Source organism: Empidonax traillii, unplaced genomic scaffold (genome assembly GCF_003031625.1).
Source record: "Empidonax traillii isolate 1590-97213 ecotype Southwest subspecies unplaced genomic scaffold, ASM303162v1 scaffold1196:size187323, whole genome shotgun sequence".
Taxonomy (NCBI): Eukaryota; Metazoa; Chordata; class Aves; order Passeriformes; family Tyrannidae; genus Empidonax; species Empidonax traillii.
This window is the reverse complement of record NW_020956389.1, coordinates 1,849-27,796: the sequence shown is the minus strand read 5'-3', so window position 1 is coordinate 27,796 and position 25,948 is coordinate 1,849. Positions and strand designations below refer to the sequence as shown.

The 25,948-nt window shown below is 60.5% G+C and overlaps 1 protein-coding gene across 1 annotated transcript; it reads right to left on the bottom strand.

Moving 5' to 3' along the window:
- LRRN2 (leucine rich repeat neuronal 2) lies at window positions 1–21,875 on the bottom strand. Its single transcript, XM_027905707.1, has 2 exons — window positions 21,554–21,875; window positions 1–2,306 (listed from the first exon to the last, which is right to left on the bottom strand). Exon 2 carries the CDS (start codon window positions 2,074–2,076, stop codon window positions 1–3), a length of 2,076 nt encoding a protein of 691 aa, XP_027761508.1. The 5' UTR covers window positions 2,077–2,306; window positions 21,554–21,875.
- Between the last annotated feature and the right edge of the window lie 4,073 nt (window positions 21,876–25,948).

The following is a 25,948-nucleotide window of genomic DNA, read 5'->3' as shown; positions in this document are numbered from 1 at the left end:
TCAGCAGTCCGGGGGCGCCGCTTGGACCTGCACGGCCAGGAGGTGCCCCCCGCGCTGCCCCCGAGCCCAGGGCTGCCCCAGGATGGGGTGGACCACCCTGACGGCCCGGGCGCCGCGGGGCAGCTCCCCGGGCCCCCCGCGCCGAGCGGCGAGCGCGGCCCCGAAGAGCAGCAGCAGCAGCAGGCACAGCCCCAGCACCGCCAGCAGGGCCTGCCGGGCCAGCACGGCCCCGCGCCCCGCCACGGCCTCCTTAGTCCTGGCGCTCACGCAGGCCACCTCGGCCGGAGAGTCCGCGAAGGCCACGTGCAGGCACGCGCGGTACTCGGTGTCCTGGCGCAGCCGCGTGACGTTGTAGCTGTGGGTGCCCGTGGGCAGCCGGGCCGCGCCCGCGCCCGCGCCCGCCGACGGGCTGGACCACGTGAGGTTGGAGGAGACGGTGTTGAGGCGCGGCTTCCAGGCCAGCAGGATGTGGTAGGGCTGCACGTCCGCCACCGCCAGCTCCAGCCCGTCCTGGCCCAGCGGGAAGGAGTGGTTGACCAGCAGGCGCACGCTCCTGGTGTCGGCGCCCAGCAGGTTGTGGGCCACGCAGGTGTAGAGCCCGGCCTCGGCCGGGGCCACCCCCCGGATCTCCAGCGTGCCCTCCGAGTGCACCCTGTAGCGCCCGCCGGCCCCGAACGGCACCAGCTTCGCCCCCGACGGCGTCACCCAGTAGATCTCCGGGTCCGGCTCCGCCAGCGCCCGGCAGTGCAGGGACACGTTGTCCCCGTGGGCCACCTCCAGGCGGGACGGGAAGCTCTGGGCGGAGATGAGGGGCAGGCACTGGTCCGTCATGTCGCGGAAGGGCACGTCCCGGATGTGCCGCCGGCGCAGGTCAGGGGGCTCGGCGCAGAGCGTGGACTGCGGCTCGATGAGGCGGATGTGGGTGTCGGTGCTGTTGACCCAGCGGATGACGCAGTCGCAGCGGATGGGGTTGCTGTGGATGCTGATCTCCTGCAGGTTGGGCAGCGACTCCACCGTCTGCTTATGCAAGGCACTTAGGGCGTTGTTGTTGAGCATGAGGGTCTCCAGCTGGGGCAGGTGGTGGAAGGCGTTGGGGTGGATGAAGGACAGCTTGGGGTTGTTGGTCACGTCCAGCTTGGTCAGCTCGGGGAGGTTGATCAGGGCGAACTGGTCGATGGACACCAGCTCCTCCATGTTGTTGAGCCCCAGCTCCTTGAGGTGCAGCATGTTGGTGAAGTCGCTCTGCTTGACCCTCTGCAGCGGGTTTTTGTTCAGATCCAGGAATTTGAGGCCGGGCACCTGCTGCAGGGCCCGCTTGGGGACGTCTGCCAGCCTGTTGTCGTAGAACGAGAGGCTCTCCAGGCTCCGCAGCCCCTCCAGGGCGTAGTCTGAGATCTCCCGCAGGTTCATCCCCGCCAGCACCAAGCTCCGCAGGTTGGACAGGGGCCTGAAGTTCATGTCCAGGATGGCGTCCACCCTGTTGCCTCCGATCATGAGGATCTCCAGGCTGGGGAGCATCTGGAACCAGCGGCTGTCGATGGCCCTGAGCAGGTTGGAGTTGAGGTGCAGGCGCAGGAGGCCACCGAGGCCGGCGAAGGCGCAGGGGGCGATGCTGCGGAGCTGGTTGTGGTTCAGGTACAGCTCCTGCAGGTTGCCCAGCCCGGGGAAGCTGCCGTCGGGCAGCTCGGACAGCTGGTTCTCCTCCAGGTGCAGGCTGAGCAGCTGGGGCATGTCCTTGAGCCCGAAGTCCCGGACGTCGGAGAAGCCGTTCTGCGACAGGTCCAGCTCCGAGAGGTTCCTCAGGTAGTCCAGCTCGCTCTGCTCCAGCCTGGCGATGTTGTTGCTCTGCAGGAGCAGGGTCTGGGTGCCCTCGGGCAGGTCCCGGGGCACGGAGGAGATGAACAGGTCATTGCAGTCCACCGTGGCCGCCTCCCGGTACACGGAGCGCGGCGTGTACCAGGGCCGGATCTGGCACACGCACTGAGGGGGGCACCTCACCCTCCAGGGCACCGTGGGGATGGCGGCAGCGGCGGCCACCACCCACAGCAGGAGGGAGCTGGGCTGGAGGCAGCTCATCTTGGGCCGGTGGGAGCAGCTCCTGCCGGGCAGGAAGGGCTCAGAGGAACAGCAGCCGAGGGAGGAGACGCTCCATGGGAGCCCCCGGAACCGTCAGCTCCGGCTGTGCCCCCACCCCCAACTCCTGCCCAAACCCAGAGCACGGAACAGCAGGGCCAGCACCGCCTCAGTCAGAGCTTCGCCTCTTCCTCCTCCACAAGGGATTCATTTCTGCATCCTCAAGGTCGTTCCTGAAAGACAACAGGTCGTGTCAGGGGAGGACTCGTGGTGGGGAAAAGGAGCGAGACAGAGAGACCTGAGTCCCAGCAAAGGCTCCTTAAACCCCTCTGTGCCGGCTGCAGTCCCAGCCCTGCCCCCTGGCCTTGGCCCCTCTCCAGGGATGAGGGCTCGGGGTTCCTCCTTGGGGTGTTCACTGAGGAGCTGGAGTGGGTTTGAGCCCCCTCAGCCCCTCCTGCCCCTCTCCCCATCCATCCCCGGTGTCCAGAGGAGAGGGATCCACCCCCCGCTCCACCTCTGCCTCCCCTCTTTGCTCCAGCCCTCCCACCCCCCCGCTGACACCAATCAAACCCAGCCCCAAAGCTTCTCTCGCTTAAAAGACTCTCACGCAGCAGGAAAAACATTAAAAAGCCGCCGGAGTGGGAAAGTTTCTTCGCCGGCAGCTCTGTGTTATCACCACGCTGCTCCCCCTGGAAAGGGCTTCCAACCAAAGTTTATTCGGCATCGACTCATCCCAGCCTTGCTCCAGAATTGATCCCTGGCTCTTCCCTCCCTTCCTGCCGAGAGGGCACTGGCTTTTAAACCAGCTCCTGGAGAAGCGGCATGAAAGGAGAGGACAGATCTATTGATTCCTGCCTCCCTCTGACGGACCCACGGCTTTCTTTTTAAGTGCTCGGGCACTTCAGTGACTGCAAAACTCTCCGGCCATTAAAATATCACAGAACCTTCTCTCCTGGAAGAAATGATATGGAGGAAGGGGATTTTTGCAGTTGTTTTCTCAAGGATCTGAAGCAGGGACCAGAAAAGATGCCTTGTTCCAACCCGTATTTTCCAGGGAAGGGCCCCCAGCTCTGCTGGTTTGTGTCTGTGACTGGGTTTTATCCCTTTTTCCTGGCACAGGACGGGGCTGCAGCGCTGATGGCTGTGAAAAGTCCGGGATACAGGATGATGCCGTAACAGTCCAGGTGTTTGTGTGAGTCACAGGATCAGAGCTTGCAGGAAAACGGCGCTTTTGTGGGAAAATCTGGGGGCTGAACTTCACATTTCATGGTTCCAGATGACAAGGAGCAAGCTGGACGGGGGGAGCACCGGCAGTGTGGGGTCCCTGCTGCGGGGAACAAACCACTGACACCCTGGGAGCTGCTCCCTGCACTCCTGGGGGGTGGCACAGCGACAGGGATGGAGAGGGCAGAAACACGCTGTGTGGTTTCTATCCATTATCCAGCAAAGTCAGGCTCATTATTCCTTAATGAGGCTCTGGAGCAGCCTGCAGGTAACGACCTGCAAACCCGTTTAGCCTCTCATTGTGCTGCTCCCGAGATGGATGGGGGGATGGAGCAGGTGCTCCTGCAGCTCCACAGCCAGTTTTCATTCCATTGGGTTTCCATTTGGGCTCAAAGGCCTCCTCCTATGGAGCTGCATCCCCATCCCTCCCATCCCTCGGGATGGGGACCCCAGGGGAAGAGCTGGTCCAGGGGAGACCTCGACCTTGAGGGGGACAGTGGGGTCATGGAATCAGAGAATCATGGAATGGTTTGGGTTGGAAGGGACCTTGGAGCTCATCTCACCACTTTCCACTAGACCAGGTTGCTCCAAGTGCCATCCAACCTGGACTGGGACATTCCAGGGGTGGGGCAGCCGCAATCCCTGTGGATCCATTCCCTGTGTGTGACTCTGCAGCGATCCCTGTGCACATCCCTTGCACAAATCCCCACCCTGCCCATCCATCCCTGGCTCTCCAGCAGCAGCAAAGCACCGGCTGTGCCCCAAATCCCCCTATTTTCCCCCCAGACAGGCTCAGAGCAAGGCAGGGAAGTGGAGGGAGCCGGGATTGAGGCAAATAAATGGAGAGCTCCGGCTGGAGCCGCGGGGTTAAGTGGTGCCTCCCAGGGAGCCCAGATCCCATCTCCTCTCCGAGACAGATGGATCTGCCGCCCGTGCAGCCGGTGGGAAGACACTGCCTGGGATGACAGGAGCCTCGGGGGAGCCAGGAAGGGGAAGGGGACGGAGGGGACGGGGTTGCAGGAAGGTCTGTGGGAACAGGGAGGGATCGGGACCCCCCGGAGGCCGCGGGTGCCACATTCCCTGGCGGCTCCAGCAGCTCCACCTGCCATTCCCGGCTCATTCCCGGCTCTTCCCCGGCGTGGGCTGCAGCACGACGGCAGCGACAGCAGCGACAGCAGCGACAGCAGGGAGCCGGGGACGCTTCTGCTCCCAGATTGTTTGTCTCCGAAAATGTAGATTCAGGAGACTGAAACATTTGCTGCATGGAAGTGGAAAACACCCCAGTTTCCTTTTTTCCTACCCCCCCCCACCTCCCCACCCCAGCTAGGGATGCCACATCTCTACCATAATTTCCCAGTGTTTACCCAGTTCCCTCAGCTCCCTGTGGTATTTCTGTGACTTCTGCCTCCATCCAAGGCTGGATTTCTCCCCCCATCTACAAATGCTGTCCGTGGTGACACTTACTGATGATGCTCAAGGAATTTCTTTCCATCCCAGTCAGGGAGGGAAAGGGGGGATACAGCAGGGAAAGACGGAAGGAGGAGGAATAAAGGGGAATGAAAGCGCCACAAGGAGGTAAAGAAGGGGGATCAGAGGTGAAAAGGAGAAGGAAGGGGTCAAAGGGATCAGCAGAGAACAGGGCCAGGAGATGGGGAGCACAAGGGAGATGGGCTGTGCAGGAGCTGCAGGGAAGGGAACAGAAACCCAAGGAAAGGAGAGGGGGGGAAATAGAAAAGCAGCGAGAATGAGAATTGATGAGGCACAGAGAAGGGAAGAGTCTTTTCATCAGCAAGTTTGCTGGATGAAGCCAGGAGATAAATCACCCAGGGAAGGAGCCTTGGTCTGCGCTCGCTCCGGCTGCCTCTCTCCCTCTGTCATCTGTCTGATAGCCTGGATTCAGGAGATAAATGGCTGCAGCTGAGCCTGGGAAGGGCTCTCCTGCCCTTCCCTCTCCCTTCCCGCAGCCACAGGAGCCCGATGCCCCTCTGGTGCTGCCAGGAAGGGGTCGATTCCACCCACCCCCCATGGGTACGGGGAGGGGGTGCCCGGGCCGGGCTCTGCCCGTGGCTCCAGCAGCTCTCTGCAGTGACATTCCCAAGGGATGGCATCTCCCAGGGGCCTGTGCTCCCGCCAGGGCCCTGTCTGTTCCGGGTGAGCGCTCGGAGCTCTGACACGGCCACGGCTCGGCGGGCACTGAGGAACCTTCCCATCCCTGTCACCCCCCCGGGAGCGGCGCAGGAGGATCAGACGTGGCACTGGGAGGCTGTGGGAGAATCCTCCCCCCACCTCCAGCCCATCCCTGGGGGCTTTTGCTGTTTCCAGTCCTCAGCCAGCCCGTGGGAATGGGATGGGAGCAGGATCCAGCCTCACAGTCCTGCCTGGGGCAGGAGGGTGGGAATCATGGAATTCCGGAATGGTTTGAGTTGGAAGGGACATCAAAGCTCATCCCCTGTCCCGGGACACCTTCCACTAGCCCAGGTTGCTCCAAGCTGGCCTTGGATACTCCCAGGGATGGGGCAGCCACAGCTTCTCTGGCCAACCTGTGCCAGGGCCTCCCCACCCTCCCAGGGAACGATTCCTTCCCAATATCCCCTCTAAACCCACCCCCCTTCCCGGTAAATGCAGGTTGGGATGTCTCAGCAGCCCCCGACTCCCAGAAAAACACCCTCAAAGCCCCCGGGGTGGAAAAGCAGCTGCTCTTCCCGAGCGACACAACCCCTCGGCAGGGAGTTTGCTGCCGAGTCGGGAAACAACCAGGCAAATAAAGGAAGGAGAGGCACCAAATCTCCCCATGCAAGGCATCAACCGCCCCCCCCCTGCCCATCCCCAGCGTCCCCCCTCATCTGTATGCTCCCCCCTCATCTGTATGCTCGGGCACCGCCGCGCCAGCCGCGGGTGAGCTCCATGGCAACACCGCGGGCCTCAAACACGGCAGTTTGTGCTGCCACCGCAAACAGCATTAGGCAATTTAATTAAGCAGCTGGCAAAAGGAGAAACTTTTGTCTGTTCGAGGCGTTTTTATGAAATTCGGGCGTACTGCGCCGCTCTGCGCGTTCGAGGGACGGGAGGATGTTCCCGGTCTGGATGTTCCTGGTCTGGGAGGTTGTTCCCAGTCTGGGAGGTTGTTCCCAGGGTGGGAGGTTGTTCCCAGGGTGGGAGGGTGTTCCTGCCTCAGCTCTCCAGTAGCTTCACCCCTGGCTAAAGCAACCAACCCACCCAGGGGGATGGGGTGACGTGGGGGATCCCCACACGTGTCCCACCCTGTGCCGCCTGTCCCCTCATCCCGGCCACGGCAGCAAAGCCACGCTCCGGCCTCCAGCTGGAATTTTAGGATCTTATCCCCGGAAAAACATTTACACAGGATGGGCAAAACGTGGCAAACCCCTTACCAAGGTTTGTTGCAATTTGTGCTCCGGAAAAGCAGCTGCTTTTCCACCCCGGCCGGGGCTCTGAAGGTGCTTCCTTGGAGTAGGAGCTGCTGAGACATCCCAGCCCCTTTTCCTGGCAGAAGGAGGGTGGGATATTGGGAAGGAATCCTTCCCTGGGAGGGTGGGGAGGCCCTGGCACAGGTTGACAGAGCAGCTGTGGCTGCCCCATCCCTGGGAGTGTCCAAGGCCAGGTTGGAGCATCCTGGGCTGGTGGAAGGTGTCCCTGCAGACCCAGCAGCACCAGGATGCTGCTCCAGCTTTTCCAGTTATTTCTTTCCTCATTTAAGCCTTGTTTTGTGCACAGAGACAGAGGGATGGGTTTTTTTTTTGAGCCTCCTGCATCTCTGCTGGCAGGGAGGGCGATAACATTATTCCTACTTGTCTGGGAGGAAGGCAGGAGATAAAAAGCTGCCGGGAGCAGCAAAGCTCGGCTCTGGCATCTCGCTATCGCCAGGAGCCGGGGGCAGGAGCAGCCTCTTATCTGGGTGCTTCTCTCCCTCACTCAGGATGGTTTTTAATGAGGAGGGCTGGGAAATAAGCCTGTTCTTCTTCTTCTTTTGCTTCCAGGCTCTGGAAGGGTTGTGGTGGCTCTGGCTGCCTCCAAAAATGCTCCCACAGGTTCCTGTGGCTTCCTGGAGATGCTGCTTCAGGCACAACCTCCAGCCTGGAGCGTGCAAGGCCTGGCCCTGCTCAGCCATAAACTGCCCACGCAGGGCTGGGCACATCCCAGAGCTGTTTGGGATCGTCTCCCAGGGATATCCAAGGGATTGGGTGCCTGGGTGGTCGGGGAGATGCTCAGGGAGGAATTGGGGTCTCTGGGCTGGGGGTCCCTTTCTCCAAAATGCAGCTCAGCACCACCAGTGGGGTTTGGGCTTTCCAAAGGTTTATTCCTCTTGGGGTTGATCTGTGGGGACTCTCCCTGCCCTTCATCTCCCTCCTCCACTTTGATTGCAAAAACTGGGAGCACGAGACCTCACTGGGGGCACAACCCTCCCTGCCTGCTGCCAAAGCTGCCTTTGGGGGTGTCAAGCCAATGGCACAAACCCCAGAGGCAGCAGGTTTGCCCCTCCCCCCCCATCACTGCAGGGCTGAGGGAAGCCTCAAATCCATTATTTTTAGGCCAGGAAGGCCTGGGGGCATCTCATTTTTTTATCCCTGGAATCACAGGGCTGGTCTGCAGGCCAGGGGTTAACCTGGGCACTTGTAAACGTCCTGCAAAAGCCAACTGGGAAAGCTGGCTGAGCCCTGCTCTGGAGAGCCTGGAAAAACACCAGGCTGGGAATAGAGGGCCTCAGATGGGAGCTGGATTGTCCTTCCCTCTGCAGAATTTGTGCAGTGCAACAGAACCTGAGCTGTGCTGGGCTGCAACTCAGGGCTGCATTTTTGGAAGCATCTCTCGCTCCTGGCACCGGCTCCGTGGCTGCAGCAAGAGCTGAACTCCAGCTGCGCCTGCAGAGCCCCCTCCCAGCACCCCAGAGGTCCCTTTTCCAGTGCCAGACTCAAGAGCACCCCAGGGAGAAAGGGGCTGGGGAAGGGGGAAGAAGGGTCAGTGGAAGCCTTGGTTTTTGGGCACTCCCCCCCCGCCACCGTCTCGTTCGTGACCTGAAGAGCCTCAGTCCATTTTTCCTTTCTCACAGGGCCTGTTTCGCAGCTCTGGCCGTGGAGCTTCCCTGTCCAGCCCCATCCCGTGGGGACAGGTGAGCCTGCAGGTGCTGCTCAGGTCCAGATGTATCCCTGGCTCTGTTTAATCCCTGATAATCTCCCTCCTGCCACGTGCCCTTCTCAACTGTTGCTGTCCAGAGCTGTCACCAGGATCTCCTTCCTGAGTGGAAAGAGCTAATTTAGAGCCCTTCAGCCTCTAAAAGCCCTCACCGAGGCTCTGAAAGCCCAGGAAAAAAAAAAAAAAAAAGGTTTCAAATGGCATTTGCCTCCCTGAGGCTTTGGAAAATCCTGTCCCTGACCAACACCCCTCCCAGGCTCTGCTCCCCCCTGCCCGGGTCAGAGGCACAAATCCCAGCTCCATTCCCTGTTGTTGCAGACAGGAGGGAGCCGTGCCCGAGGCACAGCCTGTGCCTGGCACCGCCGTGCCGTGGCCAGGAGACAAAACCCCGGTCACTAATGAGCTCCCCCGGTCCCTCCTCCCCGCCCTGCCGGAGAGCCGCGTGCTAAATAATTCAGGAGAGCTCCTGAACTGCCCGGAAAACTCCTCCAGGTCTGTCTTAATGAGCCTGTCCAGACCTGGAGAGCAGGAGAGCCAGTCCCTGCCCGGCACGGGCGGACACAAAGCCACCACCGTGTCCCCAAACGCTGCCGCGTGGGCTGCGGCCCCCGCCTGAATTCACGGCCAGCCTGCTCCTCAGGGGGGATCTCACACAGTCCAGCTCCTCTGGGCTCGGGGAAAGGCCCAGGAGCTCGAAGGGGCTGCAGGAAAATTCCCGGCTCCAGAGGCACCAGCCCTGCTCCAGCAGATGGTCCTGCCTGGCAGGACCGCGGCGTGGGCGCACCCACGGGTGACACGGGTGGCTTGTCCCACTCGTGGTTTTAGGTGGAGGAACAGATCCCCTGGGCTCAGCCCGAGCCCTCTGACCACCAGAAGCCAGAAACCGAGCCCAGGCTTGTCTGCAAAGCTGAGCGCGGGTCCCAGACGGCCCCGCCAATTCCCGCTAATGAAAAGGCTATTTCACACATCAGGCGCTGCTCAGACGCGTTAATGAGAGCAAACAAAGGCTCCGGGATGCAGATCAGGGAGTGCCGGGAAGCGGCTCCCTGGAGGGGTTGCGCTGGCCACAGCCAGCCGGACCGCGGGCTGTCCCATCCCACTCCCGGGGGACAGGCGGGAGCATCCCGGGGACACGGGTGGGCTCTGCCCTCCGGCTGCTCCTCCCGCCTGGAACGCAGCTTTGGAGGGGGATATCGCTGGGCTCAGCCCTCCCCCAGCCCCCTGGCAGCTCTGGCTGAGTGCTGGGCAGGGGGGTCGGACAGCCCGGAGCTCCAAAATCAACGCCGGGGCTTAGGAAGGGACCGGTGGGATGCTGGGAAAGGGATCAGTGGATTGGGGAGGCAGGACACCAAGGAGACACGTTTTCCACACATCTCTGAGCATCGTATTGGCAAGGGAAGGTGGAGAGGGAGCCCAGATCACCTCTCCCACTCCTGCCATGTATTTGAAGTGTGGAGGGACATGGAGCTGCCTGGGATGCTCTTGGCTGTCCCAGGGATAAAACCAGGGCTGACCCCACTCAACAGCAGCAGGAACAGCCCCGAGCCAGGCGGATGCAGCAGCTCCATCCTCACCCTGAAGGAGCTGACAGTGGCACTGAAAGCCACGTGTCCCGTCCCTCCCGTGGGTGACAGTGACAGAAGTGGCTGCTCACACTCACTCCACGTCTCTGGGCTGTGAACCCACTGTCAGCTCTCATCGGGCCAGCGCTACCAGAAGTGGACTGTGATCCAGGGCCTTGCAGTTCCCTGGACTCCAGTGACATTAGGAGCTCTAAATGTCACCTCAGAGCCTGATTTCTGCTACTCCCCAGACAGGGGAGGCGTTGCTGGGAGGGTTAATCCCCCCCACACACCCCTTCCCCTCCCCTGAAGGAGAGATTTCATGCCGTGCTGAACAAATGCAATAATGGGATAGTACAAAAGACTCCATGCAGTGCATTAGAGAGCCCAGGTCTGTTGCAGGGCATCTGTCAGCCCTGATCACCCAGACTGACGACTCATCAAAAATGGACCTGACGTTTCCAAAGGAGCTGCTTTGATGGAGTTGTCATTCAAAGGGGATGCGAAATCGAGGAGTAATGATAATAATAATAATAACACAACCCCCAGATGGCAATAGGGAAGAGAAACAGAGAAGTTGTGCCACTTCTGTCCCACCTGTTTAAGGGCTCCCAGCTCGGCAGCAGTCACGGTTTGGCACAGGGAGGGTGGGAAGGGCGAGCATGGAAATGGTGGATGAGTCTGGATGGTCAGAGGGGAGGCAGCCCAAAGCTTTGCTAAGGCACCTCTGCATCCCAGACTCCCCTTTCGCACCCAACCCACAGCCAGGGTGCAGAGGGACAGAGCCCCAGCACCCTTGTCCACGTGGAGAGGCAGGATGGGGCCACCTGGGCTTGCTGATGGAGGAAGGGGGGGTCACACAGCCAGCATGTGCAGGCACAGCACCTGTGTCCCTTCCCTCCAATGGCCTCCAAACTCTGGGATTTCAAAGATAATGAGGCAGCCCCAAGCTCTGGGAATACAGGGAGCTGGGGAAGGGTGTTAATGAGTGCAGAGCCCAACCTGTGCACCTCCAGCCAAGCAGCACCGCTGAGCACCCCCTGTGTCTCCAGGCTGGAGGTGGCACCTTTCCCCAGGAGATCAGCTGGTGTAGGTGACATTTAATATTCATCCTGCTGATACACTGATTTCTCCCTCTCAGAACCTGCTGCTTTTAACAGGACAAGGTGACAGGGCCGTGGCAGGGATGGGGGGCTGAGCTGTGGTGTCCCAGCGTGGGCTTGAGGCTGTGCTGACACTCAACCTCACAGCTCTCAGACAGCTCCCAAAAACAGGGTTCTGCTCATCCAAGGGTCACAGAAATGACATTTTCCCTCTAAGGCAAAGGTGGGTGGGGTGGGCAGTGGGTGCAGACAGATGGACCAGCATCAGCCAGTTTAAATGAGGCCGGGGGAAGCGATGAGAGCGTTGTTTGGGATGAGGATGGACTGACAGCCCCTGCTCAGGGGGCAGGCACGCCAGGCTAACGGGCTGTGACAAAGCAGGATGCATGGACACAGCCCGGCTCTCCCCTTAAATAAAACCTTTATTGGCCCTGAGATGTGAAACCGAGCTGCCTGCGAGGGGGATTGATGGCTTTCCCAGCCTCCCCCTGGAGCTCTGCGTGCCGGGCAGGGCCAGGCTGAGCCGGGAATGCCAGGGGGCCGCGGGGCCGGGGGAGGAGGAGCGCGACGGAACCACTTAGCCTTCATTAGGCCAAATTAAAATCAGAAGTGAGATGACAATTACAATTTGTGACCGGCTAATTGTTCGCCTCAGAAGCTGATCGCTGTGCAGATTGGGGAAATTAATTGTTCTCGGTCCCAGGTGGGTTGGCTTTGAACCCTGCCCAGGCAGCCTGAGCTCCGGCTGGTGACGCTGCCCGCTCCAGGCCCTGGGAATGACGTCCTGGGAGCGGCCTGGCCGGGGGTCCCCAGCCTGGCTGCAGAGCCCTGGGGGGCTGCCAGGCCCCCAGAGCCCCTCAGTGCCTCCAGATCCAGCACCTGGAGTGGATCAGAGCCCACCCTGCCCTAACGATCTGCTCATCCAGCTGTTCAATGGGAGTATCCACCGCCCTCCCCCTGCACGGAGACAGCAGGGACACACCTGGGAACGTCCCCCCTTCCCTCCCACAGCGAGGGGTCTCCCCCCGTGCTGGGCTGGGAGCCCTCAGCCCTTGCTGTTCCATCTCCCCCCTCTCCCCAAACCCGGCTCTGTGCCAAGCCCGGCTCCCATCAATCAAACCTCCCCCTTCAGAGCATCCTCCTTGATTTCCATCCCCAGGGAAAGGGCGTTGTGAACACTCGGGTGTATTTATAGCTTCTCGTGGGGCTGCCAGAGAGGGGGAAGGTGCCAGATTTCAGCGGAAACAGAGACCTCCAGCTCCTGCCCGCGCTCCGGCTCTCCCACCCCCCGCATTCCTGGCAGGATCCCCGGACACGACGCTCGCCCGGGGGCTGCAGGGCCCGGGCTCACCCCAGCTGAGCGTGCTGGGGGATGGAGGGATGGAGGCTGCAGCAGGATGGGCTCTCCCGTGGGAACACATCCCCCTGCAACCCTCTGGCACCACGGACAGCTCAGCCTGGTTCCCCTCCCCTGTCACCAGCACCCCTGGCTGCGGGGCCAGGCCGGTGAGGAGCGGACAGGTGGGCACAGGCAGGTGGGCATAGGCAGGTGAGCAGCATCTGCCTTACGCTTCACCCCAGCATAACCTCTTAAATCCCCTCCCAAGGCTGCCCCACTCTGGGTCCCTGCGAGCAGAGCCGGGGGGAGCTCCTTTCCCCCGGGAGGCTCTGACACAGCGCTGGCTCCCACAGCTCCAGCAGCTCCAGCAGCCCTGGGAGGGGCTGTGGGCACGCAGCGAGGAGCGTGGCAGCTGCCAGGGGCTGACAGGAGCCGGGCACGGGGCTGTGATAACTCCTGTGGCTGTACACGCCTGTTGAGCTGCGGCAACGCGACAGCCAGAGCAGCTCGTCATCAGCACGGGTGTCTGTGCCCGGCAGCGCCGAGCCGGGGCTGGGGAGGCAGGTGCACGCCAGCAGAGGATGATCTGCATTGCCATGACATCCCTTTTCCCTCTGTGCTACGTGGGAGATGCAGGGAAAGGCCCCCCTGCATGGCTGGGGGGGGACAAGATGTTCCAGGGGCTCCTCTGCCCGGAGCCCGTCGGGGAGATGAGGAGAGCTCTGGACACTGAGTCCCTTTGAAGAAGGCAGTCAGTCCCTCAGAGGAGCTGGCAGTGAGCAGGGATGCTCAGATCGCTTCCCTTTATCTCTCCGTCTCTCTAATCAGACAAACAAGCAGCACGCCCGGAGCTGCAGCGCCAGGCGGGGCCGCCCCCACCTTCCTCTGCACACGTAGAGCCCAGGGCAGTGTCCATGCCTGTGCCACCCCCTGGGTGCTCAGAGACCACAGCCCAAAGGTGGGCACCCCATCCCGTGGGCCCCTCGTGCCCTAAACCCTGCAGGCTGACGGCCAGGGCAGCGCTGTCCTGGCGGCACAAAGGATGCTGCGGTGCTGCATCATCCCCGCTGACCTTCCCGAGCAGATCGGCTTCCGAACGGGAACGATCGATACCCCCGGCACGGCCCGGGGCTGGGGGTGGGCATTAAATCTGCACAGCAGCCCCCCAGCCCTCCCTCCCTTCCTGTGCCCAGGCCAAGGGCAGCTTCCTCTGCCAGGGGATGCCCCGGGCAATGTCAAAGGCTTTGAGCTCCCATATCCACGTGCTGTTCCACAAACCAGCCGTGAAAGCCAAGCCCGGCTCGGGGCTCCAAAGGGCACAGAGACCACGGGGGAGCACGTCCTCGTGTCCTCCAAGCCTGTCCCCTCCCAGGGGGACAGTGGAAGCACCGGTGAAGGTGGTTCAGGGCAGCCCAGGTTCCCTGGATCAGGTGTAAAACCTCACAGCCCCCAGCCCTGGAGGTCCTGTCCTCATCCAGAGCCTGAGCACAGCCAGAGGCTGCTCCAGCATGTCCCCTCGGGCTATTTGAGGAAGAAATATTCTTCCACCACAGTGTTCGGATGTTGGTCCCTTCAGAGGGATAAATCCAGGCTCTTTAAACTTCCCTCAGCAAGGGAGGGGCGTGTGGGGAGGACCAGGTTATTAAAGCTTAAAAAGCAGGAATGAATTCCTGGGTGTAATTAAAACCTAAACCATAATGGGAGCTCTCCTGTTATTTCTCCAGAGGTGTCTGTTGTTGGAAACAATATTTCTTCAGCCGAGCAATATCGCTGCGGGCGGGAATGCTGCACAGCCGGTGCCAAGGGAAGGGGCTGGAGAGCGGGAACCTCGCTCACACACGGAGGTACCCGAGGCTCCACAGGTGCCTTCCCCCCTCCACCTCATCTGTCCCTCCATTCATGGATTAAACTGCTCTTCCAGGAGCGAAGGGAGCCGGCAGGGAGAGCTGAGGTGGCTCAGGGCACAGGGAGGGGTGGGTGCCACGGGTGATTCCAGCCTTGGGAAGGGGGCACAGGGTGGGGATAAAGGGCTGCAGGTACCAAACCTGAGGGCTGGGTGAGCCCAGAGCTGTGTCTGTGGGATCAGAGACAGCCCTGGGGGGAAGCTCAGCCTGCCCTGTGGATCCCTGGCTGCTTCCCACCGTCCTGCCGAGCTGCTGAGATGCCTCTGGAACTGCCATAAGGACACCAAGTCCTGGCAGACCCCTCAGGGGACAGTGAAAGGTGACCCAGCTCTCCCTTCCTCGCGCTGCTGGTAAATCCAGCCCAGGAATGGGTGGCTGTAGGACGTGGCAAAAGAGCAGCGAAGCTCCAGCGACAAAAAAAAAAAAGCAAGGACAAGAGCAAATCCAGGCTTTGTCTGCTCCAGACAAGAGCACATCCAGCAGATCCAGCCCCATCCAGCAAGGGGAACAACCTCTGGCAGCCAAAAAAGCTGCAGATTAGTGCAAATGCCAATAAGTCATTAGGAATCATAAGAAAAATGTGGGGTTGCCATAGCAACTGCCAGGCACGGCTTTGGGGCTGCTTCCCCCCCTGCCTGGGCATGGAGTGGATCCTTGGGATGGAGGCAAAGCCCTGTGGAGCCACCACAGCCGGGAAGGGCTCAGAGAGCTGGGGGGGGGATGGACCAGCACAGTCCTGATGGGCTGTGAGGGTGCTGGGGGGGCTTTGCCACCAGCAGAGACCACGGAGAGGGATTTTCCAATGGGATGGGGACCCTGCCATCAGAGCCAAGGGGGTGGCACGTCCCCCCCTGCACCTCCCTGAACTGAAGGGGACTGAAAAAACCCTTCCTGGGTGAGGAATGGAGCTTGTTCTCGGTCAAATCCACTCCCAGCCTTATTTGAAGTAAAATCATCCAAGTGACACTGGGAGCCAGGAGGGAATTAACCCCTGGGAGCAAGAGTGGGATGAGCTGGAGTGACCTGGCCCCTGGCACTGCTGGGTTTGGAGGCTGCTGGGCTGGAGCTGCAGTGGCTGAGCCAGGACATGCCCCTGGCAGCTCCTCCTGATCCACTCTGGGGCAGGAAGGAGGATCCTCAGGGCTCCAAGGTGCATCCCTCGGCCATCCCCTCCTGCAAATCCCAAATCCTTCGGTTTCCAAGGACACTGAGCACCAGGAAAAGCACCTTCCTGTCCCCAAGGCACCGGGGGCTGCTGACACCTGGTGACACCGGGCTGCCCACAGCCAGTGGGGAGCGTGGGGTGCGGGCACGGTGTGGGAAGGTCCTGCTCTCCCATCTCTCCCATCTCTCCCATCTCTCCCATCTCTCCATCCTCTCTGGGAACTGCAGCCTCGCTGCCCCCACACACGTCCCTCCCCATCCACCCCCCCCAGCTGCACACAGCTGGCGGAAATGTCACCCACTTTGCCTTTAATTCACAACCATCATCATCTTTCCCCCCGGCGAGGAGGGTGGGTTGTGGGTTTTTTGGGGTTTTTTAGTGGTTTTTTTTTCCCCTTTCTCTGTTTCTTTTCCGGTTTATTCACAGAATTAGATCTTTGCTGAGTTTCCAGGAGTGGCTCATCCACTCTTAGTCATCCCGGGAAGCTGCGCCGTGGGCAATCCTGCCTGGATTGGGCACGGGCTGGGGGCAGGAGGGGGGTGAAGGGCTGGGGGGTGACCCCCTTCCTTCAGCCAGAGCACAGGGAGGATTCATCCCTTGGGGAGGATCCAGCAGGAGCCACGTGGACCCCCTTCCATTGCCTCTGGATGCAAAGTCCCCTCAGCCTGGATTTTAAATCCCCCTCAGCCCGTTATTTATTCACAGGGGCTGCCCAAGGAGAGCATCAGCACCACCAAGGACAGCGGGAAAAGTGGGATGGCACCAAGCCTGGCACGGGGAGGAGGGAGCTGCCGGCTCTGGATGAGTGGGAGCGGGATTCCATGCACCCAGGAGCGGGATGCCACGTGCCAGGAACGGGATTCCACGTGCTGGGAGTGGGATGCCACGTGCTGGAAACGGGATGTCATGCGATGGGAGCGGGATTCCATGTGCCAGGAGTGGGATTCCATGTGCCAGGAATGGGATTCCACGTGCCAGGAATGGGATTCCACGTGCCAGGAGTGGGATTCCACGTGCCAGGAATGGGATTCCATGCCCTGGGAGTGGGATGTTGGGTGATGGAAACAGGATTCCACGTGCCAGGAATGGGATTTCACGTGCTGGGAGTGGTTACTCCACAAGACCCGAGTGCATCGTCCTCTCCTGTGTTTTCCCAGGATAAAATGACTTTGGCCTCCCCTCCACTCCCTTAAAAATCCCAACCAAAGGCAAAGGCAGCTCCTGGGACCCCTGGATCCCTCAGCATTCCTGCTGCCAGCCCTGGAGCAGAGATTCCAGCAGGGTGGCTTTGGGATGTAAAGGGCCCTGAAAACATCCCTGCTCATTGAACTTCCCTTAAAACCTGAGCAAAACAGGGAAAACCCCTAAGTCTGCCAGGTCAGGGAGGGCACCCCTGGCCAAGGAAGGGGCACAAGGGCCGTGTCTTCAGCTTCCCAGGAGGATTTAACCCACAAAAAATGGAGTCAAGGAATTAATAAATAACCATAAACGTAGCTGGAGAGTGTCCCTAAAATCCTATTTGTCTCACTGAACAATAATGTCATGGAAAGGGAAGCACAGCAGGTGGTTCCAGGGTGGAGCAGGTGACACAAGGGGTGTCAGGGCCCTGGAATTCCAGGACTGCTCCCGATCCTGCTCTTTGATCCTTTCAAACACGGGATGGAGGGATGAATCCCGCTGCACGTGGGGAATCAGGGAATTCGAATCCGGGAGCCGCTGGAGCTGCCAAGAGCCAGGCTCGGGACAGCCCTCTCGGCTCCATCGCGCCTCGGAGCAGCAGCGACAGCTCGGAGGAGTTGGGAAAAGTGACTCAGAAACGGGCACTCGGCAGGATTTTCCATGGGAATAAAAACCTTCGAGGGGAAAAGGCGGCTCCCGCTCAACCGCAGCGATTTGCAAATTGGGATCAAACGACGCAGCCCCTTTTTAGGGCTGCTTTTTTTTTTTTTTTTCTTTTTTGGGCAGACTCTGAAGCCCAAATGGTTTTTTCAAGGCAACTGAGCCGCTTTGATGAGGCGTCAAACGGTGGTTCGAGCACCCAAAACGTTGCGTTGAATTTAATAATTACCCTGTGAACGGGGAAGGACACGCGAGTGAAATGTTTCTTCCAGCACAAACCAAATGGGTTCGGTTTTTAATGGCTCATAAATAGGGAAAAACCATTTTCCCCCTCTCCCCCTTTTCAGCTGACCTGATATTTGTATTTTTTATTCTTTTCTATTCCCCCCCTCTCTGTATTCCCACTGCTGGGAATGAGGATTGAGGCGGGAGAGAAGCAAAGATGCTTTCCCCCCCCCCCCCCTTCCAAAAAAACCAAGAGATCTGAAGCCGCCTCATCCCTTCCTTTGGGAAAAGCTGGTTAAAATGCAAAACCCCCTTTTATGCTGATTACAAATTCCTCACTGATGAAGGCTTTTAAATTCCGAGCGAGCCGTTATTAAGTCTCACAGAAGCACAGTGGCCTCTCTTCACGCCAAACAATTTTCTCAGCTTGAACCCGCAAACAGATTCTCCTCAGCTTTTGGTCAACGGGAAGGACAAAGCTCGGGCCTCGCACGCCAAATTTAATCTGGGAGAGATTTTTTTTTGTTTTTTTCCTCCCCTTCTTTTTATGACAGGTTATAAATGCCACGAAATATGGTTTTATAATAGAGGCTGGGAGAGGCTTTTAAAGCCAACGAGTGGCTCCAGAGCCCGGGCAGGGGTCAGGAGGTATTGGAGCGATTCGGAGCTGCTGGAGGGGGGGAGTCGGCGTTAATTCCGAGCAGAGTCGGTGAATGATTTATCACAAGTCATTTACTGACCAAGTTTGTCTCTTTTCCCCGTCTGGGTGAAAGGCACCCCCGGCGCGGAGAGCCAGCCCAAGACTCAGGCACCACTTAAGTCCCAATTAAGCCCTTTGTGAATTGTCTGGGAACGGATCCCAATTTTCCCATATTTATTTGTTATTCAGAATTGCACATCAAACAGAGCCGGCAGATAATTCCTGCCCCGCCGGAGTGTTTGCAAACAGCTCCTGGGGGGGGTTACTCAGGGCCCTTGATGGGAGGGTGTGGTTTTTGGGACCCTTTTTCCCCGCATCAAGGAGCTCCAATCCCCGCCGGGGATGATGGGGAAGGCACCTCAAAGGGTGCTGGGGCTGCACCCGCTGCTCCCACCTGCAACCAGAGCAATTTTCTCGGCCATTTATCGCCTTTCTAAAACCCACCCATCGGAACAGCCTTTTACAAACCCCACCATAAATATATTTATCACAAAACACCACTCTGCCATCACCAGGCACTAAAGCTGCCCATTTATTTCGCTGCCTACGAGCTGGTTGATGTCCTGGAACGGTGTCGGGCATTCCAGCCGCTGCCTCAGCCCCGGGATGAAAGGGATGCTGGAAGGGGCAAACGGGTTTGCAGGGAACAGCAGGAGGACACGGGGGGCTGTCCTGAGCCCCACGACCCCCAAAACTCAACCCCAGAGTCCCAGTGCAGAGCTTTATCAACAGGGACCGTCTGACTTCCAAGGGGAAGTTTTAAACTCATTTCATGTTAACGTTTTTCCTGCTACCTGCCCTGTTCCTTGACAAAGGGAAGTGGGAGCAGGAGAGGAGGGTGGTGGTGATTTCCTGTGTGCCAGGGGATCACAGGGATCCCGGGCTGGCACCTCTGCTCCTCAGGGCAGCAGCTGGAATGTTATCCCTTGGGAGCTCACAGGACAGAAGGGAAAAGGGGGCAGTGGTCAGGGCCTACCCTGCAGAGGGGGTTTAGGAGATACATCTGGGAATAAAGAAAGGGAGACATTTGGAGAGATAAAGCTCCCAGCCTTCCAGATGTCCACCTGGAAAAAGCTCCCGGCACCGAATCATCCCTGTGCTAGCCGGGATGAACTCCAGGATCCTAGCCCTGAGGGGAAGGGAAATGTCTCTTCCAGCTCCAGGGAGGAGCAGGGCCTGGGCAGAGCAGCTGGAGCTCTGCTCCACCTGGGGAATGGGAGCCTCCCTGGCAGCTCCTCTGCCCCCCGGGGAGGTCACTGCGCAGCCTCGGGTACAGTGAGTGTTGGGGGGGGGCAGAATTCCTGCTGCTCCCACAGCCCTGGCCAGCTGGGGTGGGGTGATGTCAGGGTCCTGCCTAACCCCTAAACCCTTCCCCTGAGCCAGAGGGGTTTTGCAGGCCCTGCCAGGGGTGTTGGCACAGCTCTCAGCCCTGGCAGGGGACGCTCAGCCCCCGGTTTTGTGCTGCGGGAGAAAAGAGAGATCCCACCCAAAGGAAGGGGGTTAAGATGGTTGAGGAGCAGAGGCTCAGCCCGGGTCTTGGCCCTCAGCCCTGCTCTGCTCAGCCACTTGCACCAGTGCCAGCCCTGTGCCAAAGCAGCCCCCAGTGCCCACAGAGAGGAGCCAGGATGTTGGGAGAGCCGCAGGGATGGGAGAGCCGGGAAGAGCCCTGTCCCCAGCACAGAGGCTGTGCCAGCAGGACCAGGGTCCTCTGCCTCGGGAATGCAGGATGGGAGCTGGATGATGATGATGGCCCAGGTGTGAACACGAGGGACTGATGGACACCCCGGGCTGGGAGCAGTCAGAGCTTGCCCTGAGCCACCTCCAATCGCTCCACCAGGCTCGGGCTGGGAGAGACGGCGGTGACACATTTGCTTCCCAGCCTTTCCAGGAGCTCTCCTGCATCCAGGCTGCGGGATCGGGGCTGCCCGTGCCTGCAGGGCAGGGCTGGGTCCTGGCTTAGCACCAGCACAGCATCCAGAGGAGGGGGAGACGGGCAACACCCCTGGGTGGCTTCTGACCCCCCAACTTCCTTAGATCGAGGCTTGAGGAGCCAGACCCTCACACCCAGAGGCGACGGCAGCATATCCCCACAACTTCCAGCAAAGGGCTCCCTGGAAACACCGCTCCAAGGGTCCTTTTCCCAGCCCTATTTCTCCCTCTTCCCCTCCGAGTTCCCACAACCATGATGGGACAAGCCCTGGGTGTCCCAGGGCTTCTCCCCCTCCTCATGGGAGAACGGGGCATTGCTGACAGGTCCCAAATCCCTTTTTCCAGGCTCTGGCAGGAAGCAGGGAGAGGTGGAGAGGCGAGGGCAGCAGACGGTTCAGCCACACACGGACCCTCCCAGCCCTGAGCCCCCTGCCCGGGTGGGTCAGCAGAGGGTCCCTCCCTGCACAGAGACCCCTGGGACGATCCCACGGCCCCCCAGGCCGGCAGGGCACGGCCACACACTCGAGTGGGTGTTTGGCACGGGGATTGCAGGGGGGGGTGAGTGGCTCCTGTGCAGCTGCGGGAGGAGAAGCAGGGAAGGGGGTAACATCACCGAAATCATTTCAGCGGGCCCAGGGCGGCTCCTCACGGGGTGTCCTTTGCCATCTCCTTCCCCTGTCCCCCCACCCATCCCCGGTCAGCCTGTCCCCTCCCCTGGGCGGCCGAGCCTGGCGCCGGCAGGTGAGGGTGGGAGGGAGACAAAGCAGCGGGTTGTTTATTTAACAGCCCTTTTTCTTCACTTCGCTTCGCTCCTCTAAGGTTTTCCGTGCCGCTCTGGCGCCGAGGGGTTAATGCTGTGGGAGCGCTGCTCCCGCCCGGATCGCATCCTGCCAGCAGCCCCGGGCAAGGCTGGATTCCAGCCCCTGGCACCGCCGCTGTCACCCCACATCCCCATCGGCGCTGCGGTGAGGATCGACTCGATCCCAGAGGAGTTTCCAGGACCGGGAATCCAGCTCCCGACCACCAGAGAACCCTCCTCTCCCTCCCGCACCCCCTGTCCCCCCCTGGACCACGCACCGATGCCTCTGCATTTCCTGCGTTATCACCTGCTTTCCTTCTTTTTATTTCCAAATACACCATTTATCATCAAACCCGCCTTTGATCAGGGAAAGCAAAGCTCTCTGGAAAGAGGGGAAAAAAAAAAAACAAACCAAACCAAAACCCAAACAAACTGCCAAGCAGGCGGCTCCGTGATGCAGAACCCCCAGGCACAGGAGCCCTCCCCCCGCCCAAAGTCACACTCGACGGACAATGCAATTATCGGGGCTGGACCCCAACTCACCCTTGGAGTCTGTGCCCGTCTCCCGGCGCCGCTGTCATCGCCTGCCGCTCCCCTGCACAGCTGCCCGCACATCTGGCTCGGGCAGAGCCCCGCCGGCAGACAAAGGGCCGGCTTGCTTTGGACCTGTCAATGCTGGGGGGTCCTTCCTTGTCCCTCTGGGGGTGTGGGGACAGGGGCAGCAGGACCCCCCCCTGCCACGCTGGCCCTCAGCGCCCGGGCTGGAGGCGGCGGCGAGAGCCCTCCATCCTTCCCTCGCCCGGCTCCTTTGCAGCCGCACAGTCCCCGCTGCCTGCAAGCGCTCTCCCCTCCTCCTCCTCCTCCTCCTCCTCCTCCTCCCTTCTCCCCTCCCTTTCCCAATCCTCCTCCTCGCTCCAGTCTTGTCGCCACGACGTGCCACCCACCCGAATCAGCTCCTGCCGGCCTCCCGCTTAACCCCTGCGGCTCTGGCGGCACCCGGGGGGGGCTCCCGGCACCCCCAGACTCTCGGGCTGATGCTCCCGAGGACAAGGGATAGATAAAAATCTCCTGCAAAGGCTCCACCGGGCCGCTCTTATCCCCCCGGTCCGCAGTTCATCCCCCTCCCGCTGCGGCACCGGGACCCCTCCCCGCGGGAGCCCCGGGGTGTGGGGGGGGGTCTCCGGTGGCCCCGCGTTCGGAGGGAATTGGGACACTCGGGGGGGTGGGTTCGTGTCCCAAACCCCCTCCGGGATTTCTTTGCCTTTTGGGGAGATCTGGGTGGTCCCGCGAGCCCCTCGCAGCGCCCCCTCCCCAGGGTGAGCGCAGACCCCCCCCCCCCCGCGGGGGTTCGAGGCACCTCGGGGTAGGGGGTCCCCAAGCAAGACGTGCTGCCAGCGGCTCGTTTTGCCCTGGAGAGAAACGTTCAGAGACTCTTAACCTTGAAAAACACCGGGGGGACAGCTGCCTTCTGCTCTGCTCTGACTCAGGGGGGGAGCTCTGGGGTCCCAGCTGTGCCACCCATTTAAGGGGTGAGGATGGAGACCCCCACCCACCCCCACACCCACGCGTAGTGGGAAGAAGGGTCTGTCGGACACAGCAGTGGGGCTCAGACAAAGGCAGCATTTGGGGTGGGGGCAGCAGAGCGACCCCAGCTTTTTGTTTCCTTCCCGGCGACGCTCCCTAGAAATGCCTTTCCCAGCCCCATCCAGCGCCTGTCAGAGCCCTGCGGATGCCACAGGCCCCGGGAGTGACAGTGGCCATTGAAGCCCCGTTTCACGCTCAGGAGCAGGAGCCGAGCTGGGGGTCTGGCTCGTTCCCAGAGCCTTGGCCCGGGGCGGGGGGTTGGACCGTGTGTGCGTGTGTGGGGAGGGAAGAACAGCCGCGCACACGCGGGAGAGCCGGGGAGGCAGGAGAGAGAGGCTGGAGTGACCTGATTTAATTGGCAGGACTTCAATAACATAAAATCCCTGCCCATGTGGCCGAACCAAATGGGTGATGCTGTGGCACGTTGGCCCCCGTTCAGCAGAGCGTTTATGCAGACACTTAATGGGAGCACATGCTCGGCGTTAGCTTTGCTTCAGCGCTCTGCAGCACAACCCCGGGGTCACAGAGGGGGCTCAGCTGCACGGACCCCTCAGGGGAGGAGGGGGGAGATCTGATGTTTTACCCAGCCCTGGGGACACGCAGGGAAATGCCCCTTCGTTTTGCATAAACCCCCGAAGCACCCTGTGAGAGCCACTTCTCTCCTGAGGCTGTGGAGCTCCCATTCCTCTGGAGAAGCCCTTCCAGGTGGTCTTTGTGCCGATGCTCATGGCCTGTCGCTGCTGTCAGGGCCACGGGGGCTGCTGTGCAACCCCCCCCTGCTGTGGGGCTGGCAGGGTGAGCCCCTCGCTCCTGCTGACCCCAAGGCAGGGGGGCCGAGCCGATCCACCCCAAACCACTCCGTGCCCGTTCCTAGCGCTGCATCCTCGTGTGCCTGTGACACAGCACAGCCGTGAGGATAAAAGGGAACGGCTGCCTCGCCCTTTGCAGGGAGTGGGAGGCACGTCCACCAGCCCAGGAGCCCCCGAGGGCTCTGTGATCGCTCAGCGCTGCCACTTGACCCTTGTGCCCCGGGGCGTCACCTCCTGCCTCAGCCACGCGACACGGCCAGAGGGCTCCGGCCCCGGGGGGACGGGGAAGGATGTGCATCCCGGTGGATGCTCCTGCTCTCGGCCGGGTCCCCCTGCACCGCCCTGCGGCTCCCGGGGAAGGTTTCCAGGGCACCTGCAGGAGGTGGGGAGGCGGCAGCTCCTCGCCGAGCTGCCAGAGCTCCATCGATCGGCTCCGCCGGCGCTGCAGAGACCTCGCCCGGGGCTGGACCGACAGCGAACTCCATAGAAACGGCTGAACCCGCTGAGCTGCGCGGGGCTCGCAGCCAAGGCTGGGGGAGCTCCTCCAGCGCCGAGAGCCCGGGGCGTTTAATCACTTCTCGTTCCGGCCTCGGGCAGTTCAAAGGTGCTTGTTTGGTCTTAAGACTAATCGAGTTTCTCCCCCTCTGCACAGATTCCCTTTTCAAGTCCCCTTAATCCGCGATTCCCGCCGGCGGGATTGGGGACACCGGTGCCACCCCTCTGGTGCCGGGGGGCATTCCCTGCCTGGCACAGGGGGGATCCTGGCCCACGCCGGCGGTTCCCCCGCCTGCTTTGGGTGCAGCAGATGCAGTTCTATAAACGCACTCCCAGTCAGCCCGAGCTGCCCCCGCTCCAGGCAGGGGAGGAGGTGGAGACAGGCATTCCCACTGCTCCAGACACAGGCAGAACCGCTCCCGGGAGGGAGGAGCCGGCCCCGGCTGGCCTGGAGCCTTCTCTTTGCTTGGGAGCAACACCTTGCTTGGGAAGAGGCTCCTGCCGTGCAGCTCTGTGCAGATGGTGACTAATGCATGTCCCTCTCTCTCTCTCTCCAGGCGGATGAGAACAGCCCGATCCAGGTTTTAATTGCGTGGGATTTTAGCCGAGATGGCACTAATTTATTTTCTCTGCTGCTTCAGCACTTCTCCTGCCTCTCCTGCACTTGAAGTCACCTGGAGCATCATTCCCCTGGAGAAGGGGTTAAAAACTTTTCTTGCTGGAGAAGCAGCTTTCAGTCTCAGGGTGATCTTTTACCAGTTACACGTGTAGGGCTGTAAGGAGCTACACATCCTCCCTCTTATCCCTTAAGACACAACATTATCTCCTCGGGGAGCTGCCCTAAGACATTCTTGTAGACAACCAGTAGATTTGGAGGGCTAAGCTTCGGAAACCAAGCCTTAAGCTCCAGCAGACCTGGATGAACAACGGCCCTGGTGCCTCTTATTCCCTTCTGGATCATCAAGAACTTGCCAAACCTCATGGATGGAGGATCCTTGCAGGCCCTACACCCACCTGGGGGCACGTGGAGGGCAGGGGGTGATGTCCCCAGTCCCTGGTGCACCCCATGGCAGGGTTGTTTCAGGCAGGACCCATTCCCAGCAGCAGTTTCCTCCTCTCCTCCCTCCCAGGCACTGCATAAGTCAAGCCCAACTCTGGAACCTCCCAGATGCTGGGCAAGAATCTGGACCCCTCCCAGGGACTCGTGTTGGTGTTACCCACCTGTGGGAAGTGGGTTTGGTGCCGTTATTCTTCTGCGATGATTTAAGGACACACCAGCAGCACGACGGAGCCATAAACCCCGGAGGTGCCGGGAAAAGCTGCCTGCAGCCCTTCCTTGGAGCCAAGGAGGAGGCTCCCTTTCCCCTCCTGCATCTCCCCCGTGCAGAATAAACCAACAACTCCCCCCTCCCTGAGCAGCAGCCCTGAGTTATGACCGGAGCAGGGCAGGGCTGTAAGTCAGGCGGGCTCCGGCTGTTCCTGAGTTACGGCCCTGCCAGGGCATCCATCCCTTCCCCCGCTCCCAGGCCCTCCCGTTGTGCCGTGCTGGAAGCAGGGATCCATCAGCCAAGGAAAAAAAGCACAGCCCCAGAGCAACCCTGCTCTGCCTCGGGAAAAGAGGATTTCAAGGAGCCACGAGGTGTTTTCCTCCCACTCCCTCTTTCCCTGCCGCTGCTGCGAAGGCAAACACCGACCTCGCCTGCCCCGGGGCTGCCTCCTGTCCTGATCCAGAGCCCCAAATCCTCGTGGAGCAGCTCAGAGCCGGGGGCTGCAGTGCCAGGGGGAGGTTTGGCACCGACTGAGGCCCCGGAGCTGCTGTGACACCAGGGATGAGTGACTGGATAATTACCACTCACAGGAGGAACATATATTTGAATTTAGGAGGCAGGAATCTCGGGGAGGCTTTGGGAATCTCAGGGATCATGTTCTGGCACTGAGTTTTTCCGGGGTTATCCGTAAATCCTGGCTGTGGCCATCAGGCACCATTAACATGCCATGATTATTATGTTTCATAGTCGTATTTTTATATATTTTAATAGTGTCTTTTAGT

Excerpts from the sequence above, each read along its gene's own strand:
- LRRN2 (XM_027905707.1), bottom strand. The coding sequence starts at position 2,076 with ATGAGCTGCCTCCAGCCCAGCTCCCTCCTGCTGTGGGTGGTGGCCGCC.